This window comes from Oncorhynchus mykiss, chromosome 11 (assembly GCF_057628025.1).
Source record: "Oncorhynchus mykiss isolate SJ-2025 chromosome 11, ASM5762802v1, whole genome shotgun sequence".
Classification (NCBI taxonomy): domain Eukaryota; kingdom Metazoa; phylum Chordata; class Actinopteri; order Salmoniformes; family Salmonidae; genus Oncorhynchus; species Oncorhynchus mykiss.
The window spans coordinates 8950178-8976458 of record NC_143032.1 but is presented as its reverse complement, the minus strand read 5'-3'; the positions used below and the strand labels follow the sequence as shown (position 1 = coordinate 8976458).

At 43.2% G+C, this 26281-nt stretch overlaps 1 protein-coding gene and 2 long non-coding RNA genes across 6 annotated transcripts; 1 reads left to right on the top strand and 2 right to left on the bottom strand.

Moving 5' to 3' along the window:
• The first annotated feature begins 30 nt into the window (after nucleotides 1-30).
• On the top strand, nucleotides 31-20375 carry LOC110535217 (polyadenylate-binding protein 2). 4 transcript variants are annotated; one of them, XM_036934769.2, is made up of 7 exons: nucleotides 31-614; nucleotides 2221-2329; nucleotides 2543-2610; nucleotides 4024-4130; nucleotides 14004-14091; nucleotides 14610-14764; nucleotides 18852-20375. In XM_036934769.2, the coding sequence occupies exons 1-7, from the start codon at nucleotides 468-470 to the stop codon at nucleotides 18889-18891; spliced, it is 714 nt and encodes a 237-aa protein (XP_036790664.1). In that variant the 5' UTR covers nucleotides 31-467; the 3' UTR covers nucleotides 18892-20375. The 4 variants fall into 4 exon arrangements, with proteins under 4 accessions (XP_036790664.1, XP_036790662.1, XP_036790663.1 ...); XM_036934767.2 differs by having other exon boundaries at nucleotides 32-614; nucleotides 19745-20375; XM_036934768.2 differs by lacking the exon at nucleotides 31-614 and adding an exon at nucleotides 890-1028 and having other exon boundaries at nucleotides 19745-20375.
• LOC149979465 (uncharacterized) lies at nucleotides 15331-19005 on the bottom strand. Its single transcript, XR_016484339.1, has 2 exons — nucleotides 15896-19005; nucleotides 15331-15843 (listed from the first exon to the last, which is right to left on the bottom strand). It is a non-coding gene; the product is annotated as an uncharacterized LOC149979465 (long non-coding RNA).
• A 1677-nt stretch (nucleotides 20376-22052) lies between the features above and the next one.
• LOC110535219 (uncharacterized) lies at nucleotides 22053-24743 on the bottom strand. The gene is made up of 3 exons (XR_002475217.3): nucleotides 23728-24743; nucleotides 23456-23585; nucleotides 22053-23300 (listed from the first exon to the last, which is right to left on the bottom strand). It is a non-coding gene; the product is annotated as an uncharacterized LOC110535219 (long non-coding RNA).
• Between the last annotated feature and the right edge of the window lie 1538 nt (nucleotides 24744-26281).

Genomic DNA, 26281 nt, shown 5'->3' with positions numbered 1-26281 from the left:
TGTTAAAAAGAGAATGTGCTGCCAGATATCCAATAGACGCAGGAGTGTGTGTCTACGATCATCAACTGACTAATAAAATTGCGAGTTCACGCCCGCAGTGAAACGTAACTCCACCCCCCGGCATCCATTTCTGAACGGAGGGACACGGCGCTAGCGAAGAGAATCCTCGATTTTATGTATATTTCTTCATGTATATCACTGTAGATTATCTTCAGAAAATTCGCGACATAAAACTGAAGTAGCCACTAGTCTGTGAAATCGTAGCATATATTATCCGTTGAACCCGTTCGGACAGAGGCAAGAGTTGAAGCTCGCCTTTTATTTCACGTTTAACTTTCCTAAGCGGCGTGTTCAGCCGTTTTTTTTTTTCTTCTTCCTTTGCCCCGCTCACTCTCCCCCCCGGTGTGAGTAGTGGCCTGTAACGTTGATTTAGCCACGAGGCGGGTCGGATCAACCGGAATTGGGCGATGGCGGAGTTCGGTAACGGACTGGACTCAGGAATGACGGAAGAATCCCTACTGGACTCAGATCCAGGGCACCCAGAACTAGAAGACCCGGGTGTTGGCGATGAGGAGCCGGGATTAGAGGAAGGAGAAGCTGCAATTGAGGACCCGGTAAGTGAAGGGCATAGTTTATGCCCAAAGCCTCTCTAAAAGTTGAGACAAATGTCTGTTGTACGATCTGTATTGTGGGTGTAAACACGTTATTTTAAGATGGATTTAGCTATATTTATATACCCTGTGGTGGTATGTGACTGTGACTTATCTCTCTTTGGTCGATATAACCGCCATTGTGGCTCACGCAGTGCAGTATAAATGGGTGGTGACATGCGTGGTTTTTGGCGGCCATGTTGGCGCAGCAGCGGTGGTAGTTTCTCTGCAGCAGAGTTGTCGACCTAGTGGGGGGAGAAGGAAAAAAAATATTCGTCGCTAAAATGTGAGCCCGAGATGTGGACAGGGGCGAGGGTAGGACAGGCGCCATTAGCCGCGGCATTGCGAGTCTATCTGCAGACACGGAGAGAGCTCACGGTAAACACGCCTCCTTTGTTTTCCTCATACGCTGACAGCTGCTGAAATAGAAGCGTATACATCATATGATAGTCAATTAACGGTCATTTTACTAGCTACAAGCAAGCGTTTTAATGTGCTGTTAGCCACCCTTCTAACCGCATATAGCTAAAATGCTAGCAAAGGGTATGCGGCACTTGCGCTATTGTAGGTACGATTTTATATGGACACTCAGGCTTGATGTAGTGGAGGGAGCCGAGTCGCTAACTTCGCTAATTGGGACGATCAAGATGACATGCCTCTTGACACACGTTCATCTTCCCACGTAAGGCATTTAACGTTAGAGGGATGCACAACACAAGCACGTTTGTGCGAGCGATTAGTCTTTGATGTACTCTTTTGAGTACAAGTATTCTGTTAATACATTTGTGGGTCATGGATATTATTGTAGTTGTGTGCAAAGATGCGGATTGCCAATACTTTGAAATTAAAGCTTTAGGTTTGCGTTTGAATGTTTTTTTATAGCTACATTATTTCAGGTTTTATACGCACGTGAATGTGGTCGTTGACACAGAATGTGTTGAAAAGCAGTTGTGGGGGTGAAGTGTTATTTTATTTTTTTAGGGCTGGGCCCGCATCCTTCGGGTCTTTATTTTTAGGGCTGGGCTTGCGTCCTAAAATATTTTCATAAGGGGGAGGGAGGGAAGAGACACAAAATATGCAACAAAATACAGACATGTATCAGTGATGACCGAGTCAAATAACCCATGTTGTTGCCATGAATTTCAGTGTCCGTTTGAAGCCTGTCAAAGCTGTTGGAATTCGTCTATTGGTTGTGGGTCATGTATGACATCCCCCAATATCTGGAATGGGTTTCACTGCAATGCAAATGTTGTCATTCAGTGAGTGCATGTCTACCGTTATCTAGTTGAGAATGCAGCTGTGTCTGTAGAGTGTCTGAAATGAATGGTGAATAAATCCTGCCTGTTACAAAGACCCAGCCAGTGGTCATGTGCCAGCCAGGCTGTTCCACTCAGAAGTAGAAATGGGGTCAGCTCAGGCTGCTGAAATTTCAATTGTGTTATGTGCATGCAGGTCACAGGTGGATATATTCCTTTGGTTTCTTTTTTTTCCCCCAGCTGATTTCTGTCCTGACTGATGTGGTGGTCTTTGTAATTGATAGGTGTCTCTTTGTTTTATATTTTTTTTTCAGGAGCTGGAGGCAATCAAAGCCCGGGTGCGAGAAATGGAGGAGGAAGCAGAAAAGCTGAAGGAGTTACAGAACGAGGTGGAGAAACAGATGAACCTTAGCCCTCCACCAGGTGAGTTTGTGGGAGGAAAGAGTAAAGAATTGCCCTCGGAGAATGTCTTCCAAAAATATGTTTGAGAACACCGACTGAATGTTATATTTCACTGACGTTTCCAGAGAGCAGATGCAAGACAGATTAATATCAGACTCATCCAAATGTATATCTGTTTGTTCTTTAGTTCACCGTTTTTAAATTTCACTCATTGCTCAATTGTGCTCTCATTAGCCGGTCCCGTCATCATGTCCATCGAGGAGAAAATGGAAGCCGACGCAAGATCAATCTACGTTGGAAACGTAAGGCTTCGCCTCCCTTTAACCTCCCTGGATGTTATTTGGGTTGTTCTTAGGGATGTAACGATTCCCCAATATGCGTCGGTCCCTGGTAAAAAAAATGTTAAGATACAATGCATTTGGTCAGGGGAGCCCCAATCCAATCCAAATACAAGCATGCATCGATCAGAAAACCGGTTCTCACTTTTACAAATCGCCCAAGTCACTAATGTTTTTACTCATTGTTTTATCTGTTGGGATGGAATTGATGCGTCCTCTCGTTCAGTTCAGTAACCTATCAAGCTTTTATGCATGTAACTGTGTATGACTGTCACAACTGTGCGCACAGTGCGGGAGGCACAGCTGCTCGCGCCAACAAGAGGTAGGCCTATTTCTTTTCTAATAGGCTATTTGAACATCTGTGCGGCACCTACAGCTTTCAGATGCTTCTCAAATGGCTTTCGCAATGTCAAGTCGTAGGCTTTATTAGTCGTGACAAGCAATGTCATTTGCTTGTCACTCAACTAATAGTTAGCAAGTAGGCTGTAGAAAATTGTTTTACCAGAGTTGTGTAGCCTAACAGAGTGGACGCAACTGCTGATTGGGGGTTTTCAAACATTCCGATTGTCCAGGCTAACGAAATACATCGTTTTGGTAGTTTTGCTTTAAGCAGTCAGCGTGTTTGGTCATTTTTCCATGAACAAGATAATTTTCATATTTTTTTTTTGCTAATAAGTATTGCCTTAGTACCAGCTCACAATTTTAATCAGTGGGTGATGGTGATTTCAGATAAGTCGGGGGACTAAAAGTATACATTCCCCACCCTTAATCTGATAGTGGCCTGGTAGCTGCTCAGTCTGCTGTATGGGTCAGCTCAGGTACCTACATATACACCGTTGACATTGAGACACACACAGCCATTTAGTTTAGAGAAGTAAGCAGACGGATCCAGCTCAGAGGCCCAGCTCCTGAGCTCCCATCAGCAGCAGATTTGAATTCAAAATGGAAAATAAATGTGTTCATGCCACACACAAGTCTATCGAACTAAATCGCATCAATTCGTTCCCTCTAATCAAACCGACTCACACGGTCATTTCAAACTAAGGCCATGTATCTAGATATTTATCGAATAGCTCGTGAAAGGAGATACGCGTCCTTGGTTGCTCTGTTTGCATGTATGTGGTAATTCTCCTTGTCAGGCCTATCAGTTTGCATTTACTATCAGTTTTTAAAGGGCCGACTCAAATTTCCATAAATGTCCCGTTGACATTAGTGCGGCCATGATGGCCTGTTGACATTAGTGCATGATTTTCACATGCATTTGTGCAGAAACTTTTTAATTTGGGTTTTTGGCTCCGAGTGAATTCTCCAATATGGAATCGACTAGCCACTCTGTTTGTCAGAGGTATCTCACTTGTTCTCCCTCTCTGTGGAAAGGTGGATTACGGCGCCACGGCGGAGGAGCTAGAAGCCCACTTCCACGGCTGCGGCTCCGTCAACAGAGTCACCATCCTGTGCGACAAGTTCACAGGGCATCCCAAAGGGTACGTATCTACACCCCGTTCCTCCATGTGCTCTTTCACTACAGGCCTGTGAGTACACAATACTACCGTCTTCTATCAGTCATCTAGAGCAGGGATTCCCAAATTTGTTATAGTCCCGTACCCCTTCAAACATTCAACCTCCAGCTGTGTACCCCCCTCTGGCACCAGGGTCAGCACACTCTCAAATGTTTTTTTTTTTTTGTTGCCATCATTGTAATCCTGCCACACACACACACTACATGATACATTTATTAAACATAAGAATGAGTGTGAGTTTGTCACAACCTGGCTTGTGGGAAGTGACAAAGAGCTCTTATAGGACCAGGGCACAAATAATAACAGTCAATAGTTATGCTTTTTATTTAATCATCTTACATATAAAATCTTATTTGTTTATCAAATGGTGAATAACCCACCACAGGTTTAATGAGAAGTGTGTGCTTGAAAGGGTGCACATAACTCTGCAATGTTGTATTGGATAGCGTCTGTCATAATTTTCCAGTCTGTGCCTGTATTTAGTTTTCATGCTAGTGAGGGCCGAGAAACCACTCTCACATAGGTAAGTGGTTGTCAAGGGTATCGGTGTCTTAACAGCACGATTTGCCAAGGCAGGATACTCTGAGCGTCGCCCAATCCAGAAATCTGGCAGTGGCTTCTGATTTTTCAATTCAATTTTCACAGAACCCCTTGTTGCAATTTCCACAAGGCTCTCTTGTTCAGATATCGGTAAGTGGACTGGAGGCAGGGCATGAAGGGGATAAAGAATCCAGTTGTTTGTGTCGTCTGTTTTGGGAAAGAACCTGCTTCTTTGCGTGCCCAACTCATTCCGGTCCTTCGCTATTTGATTGTCTGGAAGCTTGAGTTCATTAGCACACAATTATACGATGAGGGGAAAGACCTGTGTGTTGTCCTTGTTATTAATGCAGACAGAGAAGAGCTCCAACTTCTTAATCATAGCCTCAATTTTGTCCCGAACATTGAATATAGTTGCGGAGAGTCCTTGTAATCCTCAAATCAGATCATTCAGACTTGAAAAAGAACATCACCCAGATAGGCCAGTTGTGTGAGAAACTCGTCATCATGCAAGCGGTCAGACAAGTAAAAATGGTGGTCATTAAAGAACTTTAAGCTCGTTTTTTAAATGGTATTTATTTAATTGAGCGGCGTGTCAATACTTTGCCCCTTGATAACCAGAGCACTTCTGTGTTAAGGCGTTACATGGTCGCTGCCCATATCATTGCGTAGTGCAGAAAATACACGCGAGTTCAGTGTCCTTGCTTTAACTAAGTTAACCATTTCCACTGTTGTGTCAAACGTCTTTCAAGCTGTCAGGCATTCCCTTGACAGCAAGAGCCTCTCTGTTGATGCTGCAGTGTACCCAAGTGGCGTCGGAAGCAACTGCTGGCACGCGCGTTACCACTCCACTATGTCTCCCTGTCATGGCTTTTGCGCCATCAGTACAGATACCAACACATCTTGACCACAAGTCCTTTTGATGTCACAAAGCTGTCCAGTATTTATTTATTTATTTTTATAAAAAATCCTTTCCTGGTTTCCAGTGCTTTGCAGAAGAGCAGTATTTGTTTCAAAACATCTCCTGCCATGTCACTGATGTGCCGTGAAACAATGTTGTTTGAAGGCATTGTCTGTACAGGTTTTTTTTTTTTGTGCCTTTTCCCCCAGCATTCCCCCAGCCATATCCACGGCAGCAGGAAGAATGAAGTCCTCCACAATAGTATGGGGCTTGCCTGTCCTAGGCCACTCGGTAGCTCACCATATAAGACGCTTCCAGCCCCTTCTTATTAATGATATCTGTTGCTTTTATACATGTCTTACTACTCAAAAGTCGTCTTTATTCTCGCTCAAACTCCCGTGGCTTATTTTTCAAATTGACATGTGCATATATTTATAAACAAAGACAAGAGTGAAGGCTTCACTGAGTTGTGAGATCGTACTTTTGCATATATAATACACTGTGGCTGAGGAAAGGCACTACTCCCGATTTTATAAGTGAACCCCAAATCAATGTAGTTCTCATCATATTTGCACCTCTTTGATGGTCCAACGTACCTGTCTGTTCGGTGCTTTCCCGGGTCAGGGGTCAGTAACTCTTCAGCTGCATCAGGTTCACAATGGTCAGTGTCCATGCTAGCTGGGCTAACAACAAATGTAGAATTACTGATGCTAGCATTGGATGTGCTTATGGAAGCAGAACACCTTGTGTTGTCGACAGGTGCAGGTGTAGTACTGCTGGTAGTAGCAGTACTCCCAGTAGAGCTTGTATAGCGAGTAGAGAGTAACGGTTAATGTGATTGGATGTTAATTATTTGACTAGGCTACCTGTATTTGACATTGTGTTATTTCACTGAACACTAGATGGTTTAATTTTATTTTTGGCAGTGAAACAACGCTACTCAGGTAATTTATTTTATTTTTAAACTCACCCAAATGTATAGCCCTGTTGGAAAATATAAATGAGCTGTTAGAAAATGTGGACGTTTTTTCTTTCTTTCAACAAATGAATGTGACTCACATTTAATTTGGCGTAGCCCCGACGGCATTGCGTACCCCAATGTGGTCATACATGGTCTAGAGGAATGAGTATACACAACGTACTTTACTCGATTGTAATTGTCTACACTCAATGTGCAGGTTAGCGATGTAGCCCACTTTCATTCACATGGATGTACAGAGCCTTCAGAAAGTATTCACACCCGTTGACTTTGACTATAACTTCCACATGGAAGGAAACCAGACTCCACTAATCAGGCAAAACGAGCTCTATAACTCGCTGCATGCACACATTCCTATTAAAATATGCATTCACCTGTATTGTGAGTAGCCCTATTCAATCTTAACTTATCCAGTTTATCGGGAGTTTAACCATTCAAGTAAAATTATTAACATGTTATGTAGTTTGGTTCCAAAAAAAAAAATCATTATGGTTGGATTTTAAAATGCATACATGGCTGTCTCTGGGAAATTGTCAGAAATATTTTCAAATGATATTGAATTAACGACCTCCTTGGCCCTAGAATCTGCATCGGCCCTAAAAAAATAAATAAATGCATATGGATCGTTCTCTAATTACATCTAAGTCTAAGAGCTTTGCACACCTAGATTGTGTACATTATTTGCCCGTTTTTATTATTTTAAAAAGTCTTCCAGCTCTGTCAAGTTGGTTGTTGGACATTGCTAGACAGCCATTTTAAAGTCTAGATTTTCAAACCAATTTAAGTCAACTGTAACTAGGCCACTCAGAAACATTCAATGTTGTCTTGGTAAGCAACTTGTGTATATTTGACCTTGTGTTTTAGGTTATTGTCCTGTTGATTTGTCTGCCTGTATCTGTTGGAAAGCAGACCGACACAGGTTTTCCTGTAGGATTTTTACCGGTCCTTAGCTCAATTCTGTTTTTCATTCTGAAAAAACTCCCAAGTCCTTGCCGATGACAAGCATACCCATAACATGATACAGCCATCACCATGCTACAAAATATGAAGTGGTACTGTGATGTATTGTGTGATGGGGGTTCTACTAAGCTAACATGGAATTGTTTTAAGGTCATACCAAGGTTCGTTTAGTTATTTGTTTTTATATTTTAGGGCCCTTTAAGGTATTAAAAAATATAAAATTGTTTTGAAACATTGAATTGGTCCATACTGCTATTAGCCCATAGGAACACATTGATTAACAGCTTCATACATGGATGAAAAGTAATTTATATATATATCACATGCACGCCCAATTTTTCAGTTTTTGATTTGTTAAAGTTTGAAATATCCAATAAATGTCGTTCCACTTCATGATTGTGTCCCACTTGTTGATTCTTCACAAAAAAAATACAGTTTTATATCTTTATGTTTGAAGCCTGAAATGTGGCAAACGGTTGCAAAGTTCAAGGGGGCCGAATACTTTCGCAAGGCACTGTATATAAGAGATAAGAAAGGAACTGATACCCTCCTACCTTCAGACTAGGCTTGTGAAAGGCCCAAGTGAAAAGGTTTGGGAGCCACTGATCGAGACCAACCTAAATCTACAGGCTCACCAAGTCTATGTTGATCATCCATGTGCCACTGAGTAACACACACCCATTATTGGATACGTAAAAAATAAATACAATTTAAAAAAACGTTACAGATCTGTGTTCATCCGACACCACCTTCTATCATCACACAGCTAAGATGGGTCTATGAGCAAAGCTGTTTCTTTGGTAAACTAGCACGTGGTTTGGCGGTGCACTGGATGCTTATTGGTGCACGTGCTTGCTTGTATGACTAATTTAACATTGTTTCCCTTGCTTGGTTAGACCTTAAGGTCCACATGGTCTAAAGTGGACTGACCGCAATAGTGCATAGTGTTATGTGGGGGGGGGGGGTTCTCACAATAAATTGCCAGAATTTATGCGATAACGATAACCGGAACACGTTTCTAACAGTAAATTGCACTATTTATTTATATTTTTTAAAATGATCCTTTAAACATAGAAAATATATAAACGCAACATGTGAAGTGTTGGTTTCATGCGCTGAAGTAAAAGATCCCAGAAATGTTCCAAATGCACAAAAAAAGCTTATTTCTCTCACTTTGCGCACAATTTAGTTTCCATCTCAATGGGTACGCATTTCTCCTTTGACAAGCTTATCCATCCACCTGACAGGTGAGGCATGTCAAGAAGCTGATTAAACAGCACGATCCACATGTTCACCTTGTGCTGGGGGACAATAAGGCCACTCTTAAAATATGCAGTTTTGTTACACAACACAATGTCTCAAGTTGAGGGAGCGCCCAATTGGCATGCTGACTGCAGGAATGTCCACCAGTGCTGTTGTTGGGAAAATTTGAATGTTAATATTTCTACCATAAACAACCTCCAACTTTTGTTTTAGAGAATTTAGCAGTATGTCCAACTGGCCTCACAACCACAGACCACGCGTAATCATTTGTAACTTTATATTGATCTAGTATAGGCTACTTATCCCAATGAACAATATCAGCAAAATGCCTGCGATAAGTGGTCGGTGTCAATTTCTGGTTTATCCCAGCTGTAATGGAGCACAAAGGTTTTATTTTCTGACATAATGGTATCCATTACTATAGCCATGCACAATTCATGACTAGTGTCAATGTTTCCTCTATATTCATTGAATTCCTCTATATACATTTCTTACCACCACTGCCCCAAAAAAAAAAAGTGTATGCGTGAACAAAATATTTAGAACACCTTCCTGATATTGAGTTGCACCCCTTTCCCTCAGAACAGCCTCAATTCGTCGGGGCATGCACTCCTATAAGGTGTTCTGTGGAAAGTATTGGTCCAGCATCCCTGGTCCTTGTTCACTCCAAAGCTTCCCACAGTTGTCAATTTGGGTGGTGGACCGTTCTTGATACACACAAACTTTTGAGTGTGAAAGACCCAGCGGCTCTGCAGTTCTTGACACAAACTGGTGTGCCTGGCACCTGCTACCATACTCTGTTCAAAGGCACTTCAATCTTTTGTCTTGCCCATTCACCCTCTGAATGCCACACATCATTGATGTGAGTCTCTTTTTCTCTCATACAGTGGGAGAACAAGTATTTGATACACTACAGGTTTTCCTACTTACAAAGCATGTAGAGGTCTGTACTTTTTTATCATGGGTACACTTACACTGTGAGACGGAATCTAAAACAAAAATCCAGAAAATCACATGATTTTTAAGTAATTAATTTGCATTTTATTCCATGACATAAGTATTTCATCACCTACCAACCAGTAAGAATTCTGGCTCTCACAGACCTGTTAGCTTTTTCTTTAAGAAGCCCTCCTGTTCTCCACTCATTACCTGTATTAACTGCACCTGTTTGAACTCATTACCTGTATAAAAGACACCTGTCCACATACTCAATCAAACAGACTCCAACCTCTCCGCAATGGCCAAGACCAGAGAGCTGTGTAAGAACATCAGGGATAAAATTGTAGACCTGCGCAAGGCTGGGATGGGCTACAGGACAATATTTATTTATTTTATTTATTTCACCTTTATTTAACCAGGTAGGCAAGTTGAGAACAAGTTCTCATTTACAATTGCGACCTGGCCAAGATAAAGCAAAGCAGTTCGACACATACAACGACACAGAGTTACACATGGAGTAAAACAAACATACAGTCAATAATACAGTATAAACAAGTCTATATACGATGTGAGCAAATGAGGTGAGATAAGGGAGGTAAAGGCAAAAAGGCCATGGTGGCAAAGTAAATACAATATAGCAAGTAAAACACTGGAATGGTAGATTTGCAATGGGAGAATGTGCAAAGTAGAAATAAAAATAATGGGGTGCAAAGGAGCTAAATAAATAAATAAAATACAGTAGGGAAAGAGGTAGTTGTTTGGGCTAAATTATAGGTGGGCTATGTACAGGTGCAGTAATCTGTGAGCTGCTCTGACAGTTGGAGCTTAAAGCTAGTGAGGGAGAAGTGTTTCCAGTTTCAGAGATTTTTGTAGTTCGTTCCAGTCATTGGCAGCAGAGAACTGGAAGGAGAGGCGGCCAAAGAAAGAATTGGTTTTGGGGGTGACTAGAGAGAGATACCTGCTGGAGCGTGTGCTACAGGTGGGAGATGCAATGGTGACCAGCGAGCTGAGATAAGGGGGGACTTTACCTAGCAGGGTCTTGTAGATGACATGGAGCCAGTGGGTTTGGCGACGAGTATGAAGCGAGGGCCAGCCAACGAGAGCGTACAGGTCGCAATGGTGGGTAGTATATGGGGCTTTGGTGACAAAACGGATTGCACTGTGATAGACTGCATCCAATTTGTTGAGTAGGGTATTGGAGGCTATTTTGTAAATGACATCGCCGAAGTCGAGGATTGGTAGGATGGTCAGTTTTACAAGGGTATGTTTGGCAGCATGAGTGAAGGATGCTTTGTTGCGAAATAGGAAGCCAATTCTGGATTTAACTTTGGATTGGAGATGTTTGATATGGGTCTGGAAGGAGAGTTTACAGTCTAACCAGACACCTAAGTATTTGTAGTTGTCCACGTATTCTAAGTCAGAGCCGTCCAGAGTAGTAATGTTGGACAGGCGGGTAGGTACAGGTAGCGATCGGTTGAAGAGCATGCATTTAGTTTTACTTGTATTTAAGAGCAATTGGAGGCCACGGAAGGAGAGTTGTATGGCATTGAAGCTTGCCTGGAGGGTTGTTAACGCAGTGTCCAAAGAAGGGCCAGAAGTATACAGAATGGTGTCGTCTGCGTAGAGGTGGATCAGAGACTCACCAGCAGCAAGAGCGACCTCATTGATGTATACAGAGAAGAGAGTCGGTCCAAGAATTGAACCCTGTGGCACCCCCATAGACTGCCAGAGGTCCGGACAGCAGACCCTCCGATTTGACATACTGAACTCTATCAGAGAAGTAGTTGGTGAACCAGGCGAGGCAATCATTTGAGAAACCAAGGCTGTCGAGTCTGCCGATGAGGATGTGGTGATTGACAGAGTCGAAAGCCTTGGCCAGATCAATGAATACGGCTGCACAGTAATGTTTCTTACCGATGGCGGTTAAGATATCATTTAGGACCTTGAGCGTGGCTGAGGTGCACCCATGACCAGCTCTGAAACCAGATTGCATAGCAGAGAAGGTATGATGAGATTCGAAATGGTCGGTAATCTGTTTGTTGACTTGGCTTTCGAAGACCTTAGAAAGGCATGGTAGGATAGATATAGGTCTGTAGCAGTTTGGGTCAAGAGTGTCACCCCCTTTGAAGAGGGGGATGACCGCAGCTGCTTTCCAATCTTTGGGAATCTCAGACGACACGAAAGAGAGGTTGAACAGGCTAGTAATAGGGGTGGCAACAATTTTGGCAGATAATTTTAGAAAGAAAGGGTCCAGATTGTCTAGCCCGGCTGATTTGTAGGGGTCCAGATTTTGCAGCTCATTCAGAACATCAGCTGAGCAGATTTGGGAGAAGGAGAAATGGGGAAGGCTTGAGCGAGTTGTTGTGGGGGGTGCAGTGCTGTTGACCGGGGTAGGAGTAGCCAGGTGGAAAGCATGGCCAGCCGTAGAAAAATGCTTATTGAAATTCTCAACTATGGTGGATTTATCAGTGGTGACAGTGTTTCCTATCTTCAGTGCAGTGGGCAGCTGGGAGGAGGTGTTCTTATTCTCCATGGACTTTAGTGTCCCAGAACTTTTTTGAGTTAGTGTTGCAGGAAGCAAATTTCTGCTTGAAAAAGCTAGCCTTGGCTTTTCTAACTGCCTGTGTATAATGGTTTCTAGCTTCCCTGAACAGCTGCATATCACGGGGGCTGTTCGATGCTAATGCAGAACGCCATAGGATGTTTTTGTGTTGGTTAAGGGCAGTCAGGTCTGCGGAGAACCAAGGGCTATATCTGTTCCTGGTTCTAAATTTCTTGAATGGGGCATGTTTATTTAAGATGGTTAGGAAGGCATTTAAAAAAAATATCCAGGCATCCTCTACTGACGGGATGAGATCAATATCCTTCCAGGATACCCCGGCCAGGTGGATTAGAAAGGCCTGCTCGCTGAAGTGTTTCAGGGAGCGTTTTACAGTGATGAGTGGAGGTCGTAGGCAAGCAGCTTGGTGAGAAGGCAACAACTGTTGGCACAATTATTAGAAAATGGAAGACGTTCAAGATGAAGGTCAATCACCCTCGTTCTGGGGCTCCATGCAAGATCTCACCTCGTGGGGCATCAATGATCATGAGGGAAGTGAGGGATCAGCCCAGAACTACACGACAGGACCCGGTCAATGACCTGAAGAGTGCTGGGACCACAGTCTCAAAGAACCATTCGTAACACACTACACCGCCATGGATTAAATATTGAAGACTCATGTTAAAAGGAACCACCCGGCTTTCATATGTTCTGAGCAAGGAACTCAAATGTTAGCTTTCTTACATGGCACATATTGCACTTTTACTTTCTTCTCCAACACTTTGGTTTTGCATTATTTAAACCCAATTGAACATGTTTATTTATTTGAGGCTAAATAGATTATATTATATATATATATATTGTATTATATTAATTTAAAATAAGTGTTCATTCAGTATTGTTGTCATTATTACAAATACATTTTAAAAATCGGCCGTTTAAAAAAAAAATAATAATAATAATAATCAGTATTTGCTATTTATTTTTTTTTGTTCTCCAATAATCGCCGTTGATAGGATGGGGGGACCATCCTGGTGCATGAAGGCTTCACCTACAGATGGGAACGACAGACCACAATTAAGTCTTTCTGGAAGAGCACCGACTATGATGCCATTCGAATGCCGAGGTTGCATAACCCTCACTGACAGGATTATTTCCAAGTTAACCGACCAATGTTCATAGTCAGGACACTGCTACAGTAACGGCTCGATAGTGACAATTGATGCCTTTAAAAAAAAAAATGTATATATAAATAAGGGACTCAATCACAGCTTTCCTGGAAAAACTCAATGTTTTGTAGCCTCGTGTGGACGTTCGCAGTAAAATAGTACTCATTGAGGCGGCGCTTCGACCTTAAATATGAAGTTAACCTTTTTAACTAGGAAAGTCAGTTAAGAACAAATTCTTATTTACAATGACGGCCTTTGCCAGTACTGCATATAAACAAGTTAATTGCACACTGACTCCAATTCCCAGTAATGTTACAGCTTATTCTAATAGCCTGGAGGGGTCTATTCTGAAGTGCGTAGAAACTGCCGATCTGGTTGTTCAAATTTAAGCGTTGTTAATCACAGTTTATTCTCGTTAAGGGAATTGAGAAAAAGAGGTGTCAACATTTGTTTAGTGAATTGTGCTTTGAGATTTTAGAGCTTCAATATTTCCGTTCTCTGCGATTTGTCGTTTGTGACCCATTTTTTTATGTTTCTGCTGCTGTTGCAGGTTTGCCTATATCGAGTTTTCAGACAAGGAGTCTGTGAGGACGGCCATGGCATTGGACGAGTCTCTGTTCAGAGGAAGGCAGATTAAGGTAAGGATGCGACGATGTACACATTAGTGGAGGCTGCTGAGGGGTGGACGTTTCGTAATAGCTGGAACCTAATGGAATGGCAACAAACATAGGAACCGTGAATTTCAGATCATTCTGCTCCAGGTATTACCACAAACCCCTCCTCCCCAATTGAGGTGCCACCAACCTCCTGTGATTGCATTTCCATTTGACCCGTTTGGCAGACACTCTTATCCAGAATGACCTATAGTTAGTGTATTCATATTGAGAGTTTGGTTACACAACCACATCTGTCATGGTGAGTACATTTTCCTCTGTAGCTTTCGGCAACGTCAGCGCTAGTAGGAAAAATTCAAGTGCCAGTGTCGATTTCAACTAAAGAACTGGGATAATCTCAGGATTTCGACCGATGTCGACGTATCTGCCTATGAAGTGAATTTCAGTCAGATTTCCTACTTGGGACTGAGACTGATGTACATGACCCTGTACTAGTGTCTGACTTGTGGAGTCCTGTTTATCCTCGCTCTTGGTTCTGGCAGGTGGGGGTGAAGAGGACGAACAGGCCAGGCATCAGCACCACAGACCGCGGGTTCCCCCGGGCCCGCTTCCGCTCACGAGGAGGAAACTTTAACTCGTCACGTGCACGTTACTACAGTGGCTACGCACCGCCCAGGGGCAGAGGACGGGCCTTCAGGTGAGCACCCTGAGATTAGGAGACAGCTGGCCATTACCGGAGGGAGGAGGAGGAATATGGAGATGTGAAGGGGCAGAAGACTGAGTAGTGGGATTATAGAAGTAGTGGGGGATGATCAGAGCAGGAGACGGTTAGCGGGGGGAGAAGAGGACCCCGTGAAGCGTTGTTAGCCCCGGGGGGGGGTGGCCAGCCCCGAGGGCTCGGGGGGGTGGGAGGGAGGATGGCTGGGCTCGGGGGGGTGGGAGGGAGGATGGCTGGGCTCGGGGGGGGGGGGGAGGATGGCTGGCCCCGGGGAAAGGGAGGGAGGGAGGGAAGATAGCTAGCTGGGGGGGGGGGGCCCCAAAGCATCACTGTCCATCAATAAGTGTCTGGGCTGAAACTGGCCATATAGAGAATCATTGAGAAGGCATGTCTATACGTCTGCCTGTAGAGGGAGGAGACTGAATCTGTGGCTGCCATTGATGATCAGTGAAGGAGTTTCCACAGCAGAGTGGAGGAAAGGTTTCCTTTAGAGTGGGGTTGTGGAGAGAGAGACAGGTGGGAGGGAGTCGGGTAGGTTCGATTGGGGGGGGGGGTCTTGTTGCGTGCACCATCTATAACTGTTTCAGAGGAGGCAGCTAAACTCTCAGCCCACAGCAGTGAGGTCCACCCAGGCTGTACATGTATGGGAGGCAGGCTGTTTGTATGGCTTGGAGCTACATTACATGTACACACGGACTGTGAGTGGGCATCTCTCCCACAGTGCGGCTCATTAATGCTAAAGGTGACAGGCAAAGTGTTTCACTTAAATGTCAGTTTGTTCTCATTTTGTTCAGTGCTGATGGTCGTATTCCATTTTATAATTTGATCATTATGATGCCGTGACGATTTTAAATGCAAAGACGTTAATCTTTGTAAATGCATTGCTTAAACTTTAATTGGCATGTGTATCTATGATAGTTCAGTTGTTCTAATGATGTACCAGTGTTGAGCAGTAGCCTGTATCCATCCTGTGTTCCATCTCATCAACGCAGTGCTGTGTGTTCACCTGTCCTGGGCCAGCTGTGTGTTCACCTGTCCTGGGCCAGCTGTGTGTTCACCTGTCCTGGGCCAGCTGTGTGTTCACCTCTCCTGGGCCAGCTGTGTGTTCACCTGTCCTGGGCCAGGTGCTCCAGAGCCGTGTTTTGCCTGTGACCTTTTCCGAAGCAACACCCCTGGTATCTGGATTTGTTTTCAATCTGTACAAAAGCTTGCCCCCTATGTATGTAAAACCTGGAGTGGATCAAAGTGCTGTGCACTGGGAGTCTGGTGTGTCTCCCTGGAGTGTGTGTCCTACGGTGTCTCTCAGTGTGAGGTGAGAGGGGGGGGTTCCCATGATGACTCATTGAGCGCTCAGTGGGCCTCACTCTGGAGCTCTGTCTCTGGGCCCATGTCCTGTTTTTTTATTTTATTTTTTATTTTTAAATATTGTTTCGCTGAGAAGAGGGGCTGCAGAGCAAGCACAATGAGAATCCTCGCCAACTGACGTGCACTGACAGATTCTGACCAATGGAACAACCTTTCCACTCACTACTAGACCAATGGGGTCAGTTTAGTCCTATGTAGTAGTACCTCATTGGCCCCTCTATGGGAGTTGATATGATCGTCAATCACTGATCTTTTAGAGGGGCTCAACTTTTGAAGTCCTATTTAACACATTTGGTAAGAATGACATCCTGGTGAGTGTAGTTGATTTGGTACCGGTCCCAATCGTATGCCCACCACACTCCTATACATAGACTAGCCTGGGAACAGGTGGCCCCGCTATAGGGAGACGAAAAGCATGAGTCCGGATGCTTTGCCTTGCTCCGAAAACCAACTGTGATGTTAACTACACATTGGTGCATCAGACACACAGATGTCCCCTTGGTCAGACGTTCCCACTCACTGCCTTCACTTCCAGAATGGAGGGTTCATTCCTGCAGCCTGATTTTGACCACAGCATTCTAACCACTGGTTTCTACTCGTATGACCTGTGTGTTTGTGGGTACTGGATGCCTGGGTTTGATGTTTGTGGTGTGTGTGTGTGAGACAGGGTTTCTGTTAGCTGGTATTCGGAAGCTTTTATCTGGTTATTATTTTTAGAAAAAAGGTGAGAAATAAAATTGGTGTTGACCAATTGTCCGGGAGAACAAAAAAATCCCATTGTGGGATAATGCATTATTATTATTTTTTTGCTTATTAATTGATGTTAATGCATTTGACTGGTCATGCTTATCGGTCTATAAGTTAATTTGTATAATTTAGTGGAAATAAATTGTCACGTGTACAGTATATTTTATATCGCTTATTTATCACACACCTACCTATATAGAGCCTTTGAGTGTAAAATCTGTCTGACCGAGAGAGATGCTGCTGTATCTTGTGGTGCTTTCAACCGAACTGGGAATACCATGTCAAATCCCCATGTCGACGATTTAGAGTCCTCAGTTCCCCGAGTTGGATGACCGTTCAAAACAATTTTTCGGCGGTTGTATTTTTCCCCGTTTTTAACCGCAGCGGAAGGCAGGCTTCAGCATCGCAGAGTGGAGCGACGGCCTGGCGGCCATCTGCATTCTGGAAACATACATCATTGTTTGAAACCTGAATGTTTTGCTACATATTATGAGGGGTGTTTTACCTTGCTTCAAATGAGTTCATTAGGTCTCTCTCTCTAAAGCTCTACCAGATTTTCATCTGTCACTTCCAACCCGCTCACTTGTGCATTGCCATTTTTACAACGGCGTTTTCCTGCCCATTTTGCATTATGGGGTGAACATTCATGTATAGCCTACTGCCTTGTGCGCGTTGCTGCGCTTATAATGTCAAGATATAATAGTTCATCAACATTTTTAAGCTAAACGTTCTGATCTGTTGCATCAGACTCATTGCTTTGAACGTTTGTATTATGTAGCCTAAGCCTATTGGTTGTATGAGTTTGGGATCTATCGTCCCAGAACTGTCCCAGAGTCTGTTTTGAAAAAGGCTGTTTCTTTCACGACAAGCTGACCAATAAGAGCAGGTTGCCTAAACCTGTCTACTATAGTAGATTGACACAGGCAAGTGATTTTGCTGTTTTAGTTACTCGTCTTGTTGATATGAATTAGCACATTTTGAATAAGGTTTGGGTAGCCTAGTGGTTAGAGCGTTGGACTAGTAACCGGAAGGTTCAAATCACCCGAGCTGACAAGGTACAAATCTGTCGTTTTGCCCCTGAACAGGCAGTTAACCCACTGTTCCTAGGCCGTCATTGAAAGTAAGAATTTGTTCTTAACTGACTTGCCTGGTTAAATAAAGGTAAAATAAAAATTTAGCACTGTGGGTGGACACACTAATTAGGTAACTCACCCATTTTATATGGGGCCAGTACAGTTCTCAAACATCCAGTAAAGATGTCTTCAATGTTGCTTGTCAAATGTCCGGCTCCACATTTTCCTAATGGAAACCCTGTTGTGTGAGTGGAAAAGCGCTTTGATGCTGTGTTTGAGTGATGGTGCAGTTCAGGTTGTCAGGAGAAGGGGTCAGTCAAGTCTCCGTGCTGAAGCTATAGGTGTTGCCCTTCCTAGCATTTGCCACGTGAATGACTTTGACTCTTCTGTGGGGTGAGATGGAGGCTTCTGTCCTCAGGGTCTCTCCCAACAGCGACCTCGGGGGGGCCGCTCTCGCAGAGAGAGAGAGAGAGAGAGAGAGAAAGAGGGAGAGAGTGCCTCACTGTCCCACACACCCCCACACCATTATTTCTATAGTCCTGTATAATCTGAGAATCAGATATTTTAATGTTGAAGCTGTTCTCCGCTTCTTTCTGTACTGTTAATTCATATTTGTAAATTTTTTTTAATTGTGGTAATTCAACACTTATCAAAGAAAGGCACAATACCATTAAGATGGTATACGTGTCATCCTACCAACAATTTGTGTATACTTAAAACAATTATTCACACATATATTTTACCCCTCAGTTTACCTCAGATTGACTTCTCATCAGGCCCTTTTCTACCTGCACACTAACAACCACACCACACACCCTAAAATTGGTGTCCGTCTTTAAGCCAATCAAGAAACTCACCCTCTTTTTCTCTCTCTTTTCCAGGGGCCGAGGGCGAACAACATCGTGGTATTCCCCTTACTAATACCCCCAACCCCCTACTATCACCCCATGTCCCCATACAAAAAAAAAAAAGAATGAAAAAAAAAAAAAGTCCCAGGAAAAAACACTGAAGAAAAAAAAAAGCTGAAAAAAAAAACAGTATTCTCCTGGACAGACTGGCCACAGTGTGTGATTGTGTGTGAGCGTGCGTGTGCGGAGATGGTGCGGTCACCCTGGTAATGTATCTGATGGCCGTCGGAGATTTGGTGGCATTTCTTTTTTGAGAAGATGTTATCTCAGGCTGCAGATTTGTCTCCTTTGTCTGGCTGTGACCCTCACACCCAACACAGCCCCCAAATGCTTTCGAAAAAGCAAACATCAACGAGAAAGGAATCTTTTTTTATTTTAATTTTATTTTTTAATGTACCGTCCATGTTAAACTTCCAAGAGCAAAAATGTAGTTTATTTTTTTAAGTTGTGGTGTTGGGCGTTTTCATTTCTTTGTCTCTGTTTTCTGATCAGTTCCAACTCTCACTACTTTTGCTACCATATTCTCCCACTGGTTCCATCTCACGCTCTCTTGTGTTCAGTATCTTTAACAGCTGTGACTTCTGTTCAGTGGGTCATTGTTTTTTTATATATATATATTTTTAAATTTTGTCTATTGAACCTTTTCCTTTTAGTCTGTAGCATTCACCCCAAGAAGGCATGGCCAGAGCTCTGGCAACTTTTCTGTTTAGTTTAATTTTTTTTGTAGGCCTCAAACTTTTTCCCCCTCTTCTTGCACCCCTCTGCCTTTCTGTGCTGCTGCTCCTACCATTTTGTTCTTCACCTCTTCTGCTCTCTTTCTCCTTCTCTCCTCTCTGTGTATATTAGACCACTTCTTGTCGTTTCAGGTTTCAGGACCAGTGGAGGCTGACAACCCCTCCTCCAGTGGCCGCAGCGCCCCCCAATGTCTCGGCAGGGTCTCTCTCTCTCTCTGCTCCTGCTATGCACACTCACCCCATCCTGTCTGTGTGGGGGGGAGGGGGTCAGGGCGATCACAGGGCCACTGCAGGGGGTGTTTACTACAACAAGCGTTGAGTTGACTTACTCACCCGGCACGCACTCACACATACTAGGAACCACACACTTCAGACACCACACAACCAAACAACCACACATATTTATATAGCGAGAGCTAGTCAAGATGGCAGCAGCTGTTTTAATTGGGAGTGAGAAAGACCGGACCAGATAAAGGGTGGAGGGGTTCCAGGGCCCGACTTTAACCGTGCGTAGTGCAGCCAAGGCTTGTCGAGGACTAGGAGTGGGGCTAAAGGCATCGATTTAATGTAATAGCCGAGAGGGGCGGAGCTTTTATTTTAGGGGGGGGGATAGGGGGTGGGTTTGTGTGGAGAGGTTTGCATTTTTGAAACGGGAGAGTGGGTTAAACAAAAAAAAAGATGTTTTGCTTTTTTTGATTTTTAACCCATTAGTCTGTAATTAGAAAAAAATAAAAAATAAAATAAAGACGTTGTGTAAAAATGATTAATTTGTTTGTGATTTGTCCCTAGTTACAAAAGCATTTTAAAATCGGTTCTTGAAAGTAAAGCTGGGAGAATTCTGAACCTATTGACTGACATTCTGCAATATTTTTAATATCAATATAGTGTCAAATGTCTTTGTGTTCTTTAAAGGTGCAAAATGCAGATATCATTTTCCATCTAAACAGCTGTGAAATATATTTTCCAGAACTCAATATTGTATTTTCAGCGGTTTGAAGCTGGTGTAAAATGTAACAAAACGGGAAACATAAATAGCGCACAGAACAGATCTGCCGCTTCTTAGACTTGCTTTCAATGAGAATGACAGATCTATAATCCACATTTCTATGTGAATTTGTCCGGCTTGCCCAAAAGGTTCCATATTGCAGCTTGTGGTCTTCTCCAGTTACCCTCTTTAACAACACACAAAAGCCGAACACCCTCGTGAGGTACAATTACTATTCTAACTATTTTAAATGATTTACTGTAACGTGTCTAAGCCAACTGCCTTTTTACAAGTGTTCATACTTTCCAGTATTATTTATTATTACAAAGCAGTGAATTAGATTTAGTTTCATCCTAAGATAAAATCAAAAACACATTTGGCTAATAGGCTCTTATGCCACAAATAAGGTCTTTTAGAAAACAAGTCAATGTTTGAGATGACAGTTCAACAATACACTTGAGTTTGCACGAGTGAATTTGCTAGGGATAAATATGTAACATGTTATTTTTTTATTACATGTTTGATTCAGACCCTAAAATGTAATTCACGTGTTTAAAATAAATAAATAATAATCCCATTTTCTATCCTGAAAAGGTGTGGCTAGTAACGTTTAGGTAATGCCCAAGGAAAATGAATCTGCTCTGCATTCCAAATTGGGGGAATTTGGCTATTGAAATAGATTTTGGGCATCGTGATATTGAAAACTTGGACTGCATGAGTCTCAAACACGGACTAATGATTATTTTTTTAAATCATCCTCGAATACACAGTTTTAGCACTACAATCACTCAATTATTGCGAGAAGCTATTCCAAGTGAATCGTCCCAATTTGCCCGAAAATGTAAATCTTCATCCTGCTTTCTTTTTTTTTAGGATTCAATTATTGATCTTCTGAAAGTCGCAGGTAAAGAGATGCATAATCACTGTACTCTCAAGTAATTGAAACTGAATTCACAAGGTTTCATTAAAAACACCAAGAGGAAAGAAATCACTGACTTCCTGGCTATGTCCACACAACACTTTTTTTGTTGTTTTTCATTAGTTTCTTCTTGGGCCCAGGGATATGTGTACTGAAGGGAGGGACAGAAAACATTGGGGGTAATATTATCCAACTTGCATAGTCATTTCACCCCTACCTACATGTACATATTACCTCAACTAACTTCTACCTCCGAACATTGACTTGGTACCCCTGTATATAGCACTGTTATTTTGGAGCTCTTTTTTCTTTTATTTTAGTGTTGTTGGTTAAGGGCTTCCAAGTAAACATTTCACTAAGCTTGTAACCTAACCTGTTGTATTCGCGGCATGTGACACAAAATTTGATTTGAACATGGGCCAGCATCCCTGTGGAGAATAAATCCTAAGCCAATTATTCCCAGGACCAAAAATACGTAAAAATGTATGCGCGCATGACTAAGACACGTCGGATAAAAGAGGCTGATAAACGGCGAACTTGTACAAACATTTTAATGCCTGCTCATTCCATGACCGACTGACCCGGTGAAAGCTATGATCCCTTATGTCACTTGTTCAATCCACTTCAATCAGAGTAGATGAAGGGGAGGAGACTGGGTTAAGGACGGATTGATAAGCCTGGAGACATGGATTGTGTGACATTCAGAGGGTGAAATGGGCAAGACAAAATATTTAATTGCCTATGAACGGGTCATGGTAGGTGCCAGGCGCTCCTCCGATTATTGAGTGTGTCAAGAACTGCAACACTGATGGCTCTTCCACGCTCAACAGTTTCCCGTGTATATCAAGAATGCTCCACCACCCAATGGACATCCAGCCAACATAACACAACTTGGTGAATTGGAGTCAACACGGTCCAGTATCCCTGTGGAACTCTTTAGACACCTTGTAGAGTCCATTCCCTGACGAGTTGAGGCTGTTCTGAGGGGGGGGGGAAACAGCGGGGTGCAACTTGGTGTTCTTAATGTTTTGTACACTTATCGTTCACTGCATGGCAGTAAGGAGTGGCATGTCACTGAAATGTGTCCAACTCACCAGACACCCTCCACCCTTCAGGGCTGTGATGTCACTGAAATGTGTCCAACTCACCAGACACCCTCCACCCTTCAGGACTGTGATGTCACTGAACTGTATCCAACTCACCGGTCCCCCTCCACCCTTCAGGGCTGTGATGTCACTGAAATGTGTCCAACTCACCAGACACCCTCCACCCTTCAGGACTGTGATGTCACTGAAATGTGTCCAACTCACCAGACACCCTCCACCCTTCAGGGCTGTGATGTCACTGAACTGTATCCAACTCACCGGTCCCCCTCCACCCTTCAGGGCTGTGATGTCACTGAAATGTGTCCAACTCACCAGACACCCTCCACCCTTCAGGGCTGTGATGTCACTGAAATGTGTCCAACTCACCGGTCCCCCTCCACCCTTCAGGGCTGTGATGTCACTGAAATGTGTCCAACTCACCGGTCCCCCTCCGCCCTTCAGGGCTGTGATGTCACTGAACTGTAGCCAACTCACCGGTCCCCCTCCACCCTTCAGGGCTGTGATGTCACTGAAATGTATCCAACTCACCGGTCCCCCTCCACCCTTCAGGGCTGTGATGTCACTGAACTGTGGGATGTCACTTAGCTGACCAGACATTCCTAGCATGCACTCCTCATTTTAAGTGTTTCTCTCATTTGGGGCACTTGCAGACGAATCATTGACTCTTCAAAGTTTTTCCTAAAGGAAAATAATTACATGAAGGGACCAAATGAGAGGACAAACTACTGTAGTGCTATACAGTTAAATGAGAGGACAAACTACTGTAGAACTGTACAGTTAAATGAGAAACGTATCAATAACAATCTTATTTGAATGAGTCTGACAGCACTGACCTGCTCTCGACTCTGTCCTGAAGTCCCTGTGGTGGCTGTGGGAGCGTCGCTGCACGGCTGCCAGGGCTTTTAGATCACACAGCTAAGGACGTCTCTGCTTTGTATTTCTCTGCATCGTTCATGTCTCTCTCTGTGGGTCAGGTAAAGAGAAATATTATACGTCACAGCGAATGGTTTTGTAAAATCATACCACAGAAACATGGCAGCTTTGGGAAGATGTGGGTTTTTAAGAGGGGGTGAGTACATACGATTTAACAGGAAGAGAAAATTACCATAGTGTATTGAAGCAATCTTGGGGGAACATGTTTCTTGCCACTAGATGGCACTTTTCTTAGCGCCTTTAGCCTTTTTCCATTTTCACCCTCGGTCTTCTGATTAATTTAGCTTTGGAATTAAATATAACATTTTAAGGTGAAGACGTTCAGAAGTGATAAGGAGCAATGAAACAAAATGAACAATTGTATTCATTATACACCGATTGAGATGCCAGGAGATTAGAAGTGGAAAGGAGGGCATCTTACTGTTCTTTACTGAACTTTTGTACGGTCCCAAGATGCACCGAAATGCAACGGCAATACATCACAAAATGAGAAACAGCGTCTCTCTTTCGATTTTTGAATCGCATTTTTGGAAATGAGGGCATCTTACCGTTCTAACGGTGGCCAGTCTGTGAAGAGCGCCGTTGTCTTTAACACTTCCCTACTCTCATTTGAGACTGATCAAGTGAGTGACATCGTAGGTAAAACAGCTATCGCACGTCCAGGAAAGACAAACCCTACAAGATAGTGGAAAGCTAACTTTTTGATCAACTTAACAGTTTCGTGAATCATCGTGAGTCCACGCCAATGTGAACTTTCAATGACAGTACTTACCTTGGATGTTCCATCTTGGACCCTCGTGTAAATCTCAAACATGCACTGTACCTGAAGCCACCTTATACATCTGTGTGACTGGTAATAGATCTCAGTAAGTAGAGATATATACAGTATAACTGTTCAACAACGCTACCGTAGCTATATATATTATTAGCAATAAGGCTACAGAAGACAAATAGCTAGCTAGCTATTAGCCCAAGAATGGACTAAAGGAGCCTAACATGAATCCTTATAAGGACCTGACATGCTCTGTTTAGAGGTGAACTGGCTCTGGCAGCCAAAACAGCCAAATACTCCATCTAAACATGAATCGATTCTCAAGTGCAGTATGGTTCTAGAAATATAAAGAACTGTACTTTCATATCACATCAAAAATACACATTTACTATCCACCAGAGGAGCCTGGTGGGAGGAGCTATAGAAGGACAGGCTCATTGGAATGGATGGAATGGAACCGTCTGTGGTTTCCATATGTTTGATGTGTTTGAGACCGTTCCTCTATTCCATTCCAGCCATTAATGAGCCCTTCCTCATATAGCTCCTCCCATCCACATGAGTATTCTTGTAATGTATTCTTGTTTTTTTTTCTTAATCTGATTGGGTGGGCCTTGCCAGGCTCTGTGTTCACCCATGCCTACATCCCTGCCTCCCAGTGGAAGACTAATTAGAAATATTGTACAAACAGGACACAGTAACACAAGCCTATTCTGGGTGTAGGCTATACATACAGTCCAAAACACAAAAAAAGCAGACCACAACTGTAATGTTAAAGTAATATGCTAGCCTATACAATGCAAACAGTGGGACACAGGTAGCCTACCTTTAGAGACAGAGTAACAATGGCCTCAAGTTCCACAGAATATATTCAACTTTTACCAGCAAACTAATGTGAAATATATATATACAATATGTAACTCCTTTGGAATGATAGACAGGATATAGACTACACAGAACAGGACACCTGATAGACAGGATATAGGCTACACAGAACAGGTCACCTGATAGACAGGATATAGGCTACACAGAACAGGACACCTGATAGACAGGACACCTGATAGACAGGACACCTGATGGACAGGACACCTGATAGACAGGACACCTGATGGACAGGACAGGACACTTGATGGACAGGACAGGACATCTGATAGACAGGATATAGGCTACACAGAACAGGACACCTGATAGACAGGACACCTGATGGACAGGACAGGACACCTGATAGACAGGATATAGACTACACAGAACAGGACACCTGATAGACAGGATATAGGCTACACAGAACAGGACACTTGATAGACAGGATATAGACTACACAGGACAGGACACCTGATAGACAGGATATAGACTACACAGGACAGGACACCTGATAGACAGGATATAGACTACACAGGACAGGACACCTGATAGACAGGATATAGACTACACAGGACAGGACACCTGATAGACAGGATATAGACTACACAGGACAGGACACCTGATAGACAGGATATAGACTACACAGGACAGGACACCTGGCAGACTGGACAGGACACCTGGTAGACTGGACAGGACACCTGACAGACTGGACAGGACACCTGACAGACTGGACAGGACACCTGACAGACTGGACAGGACACCTGACAGACTGGACAGGACACCTGACAGACTGGACAGGACACCTGACAGACTGGACAGGACACCTGACAGACTGGAAATCAAAAAATAAAATAAAAAAGAAGCAGACAACAACTATATAAAGTATACTAAATACATATAGTAAACTATGGAAAGTTATACAAAATCATTTACTTACACATCTAAAACTGAATCCAGTCCTTCTAGAAAACATTTTCCTCCACCCCAGTCATAGTGATCTTGGTCCAGGTTGCTCCCAGCATCTGTCTGACTCACTAAGAAATTCCTTCAAAGGTTCTTTCTCGGTATACCTGGCTATTGTCCTCTTTTTACCCCC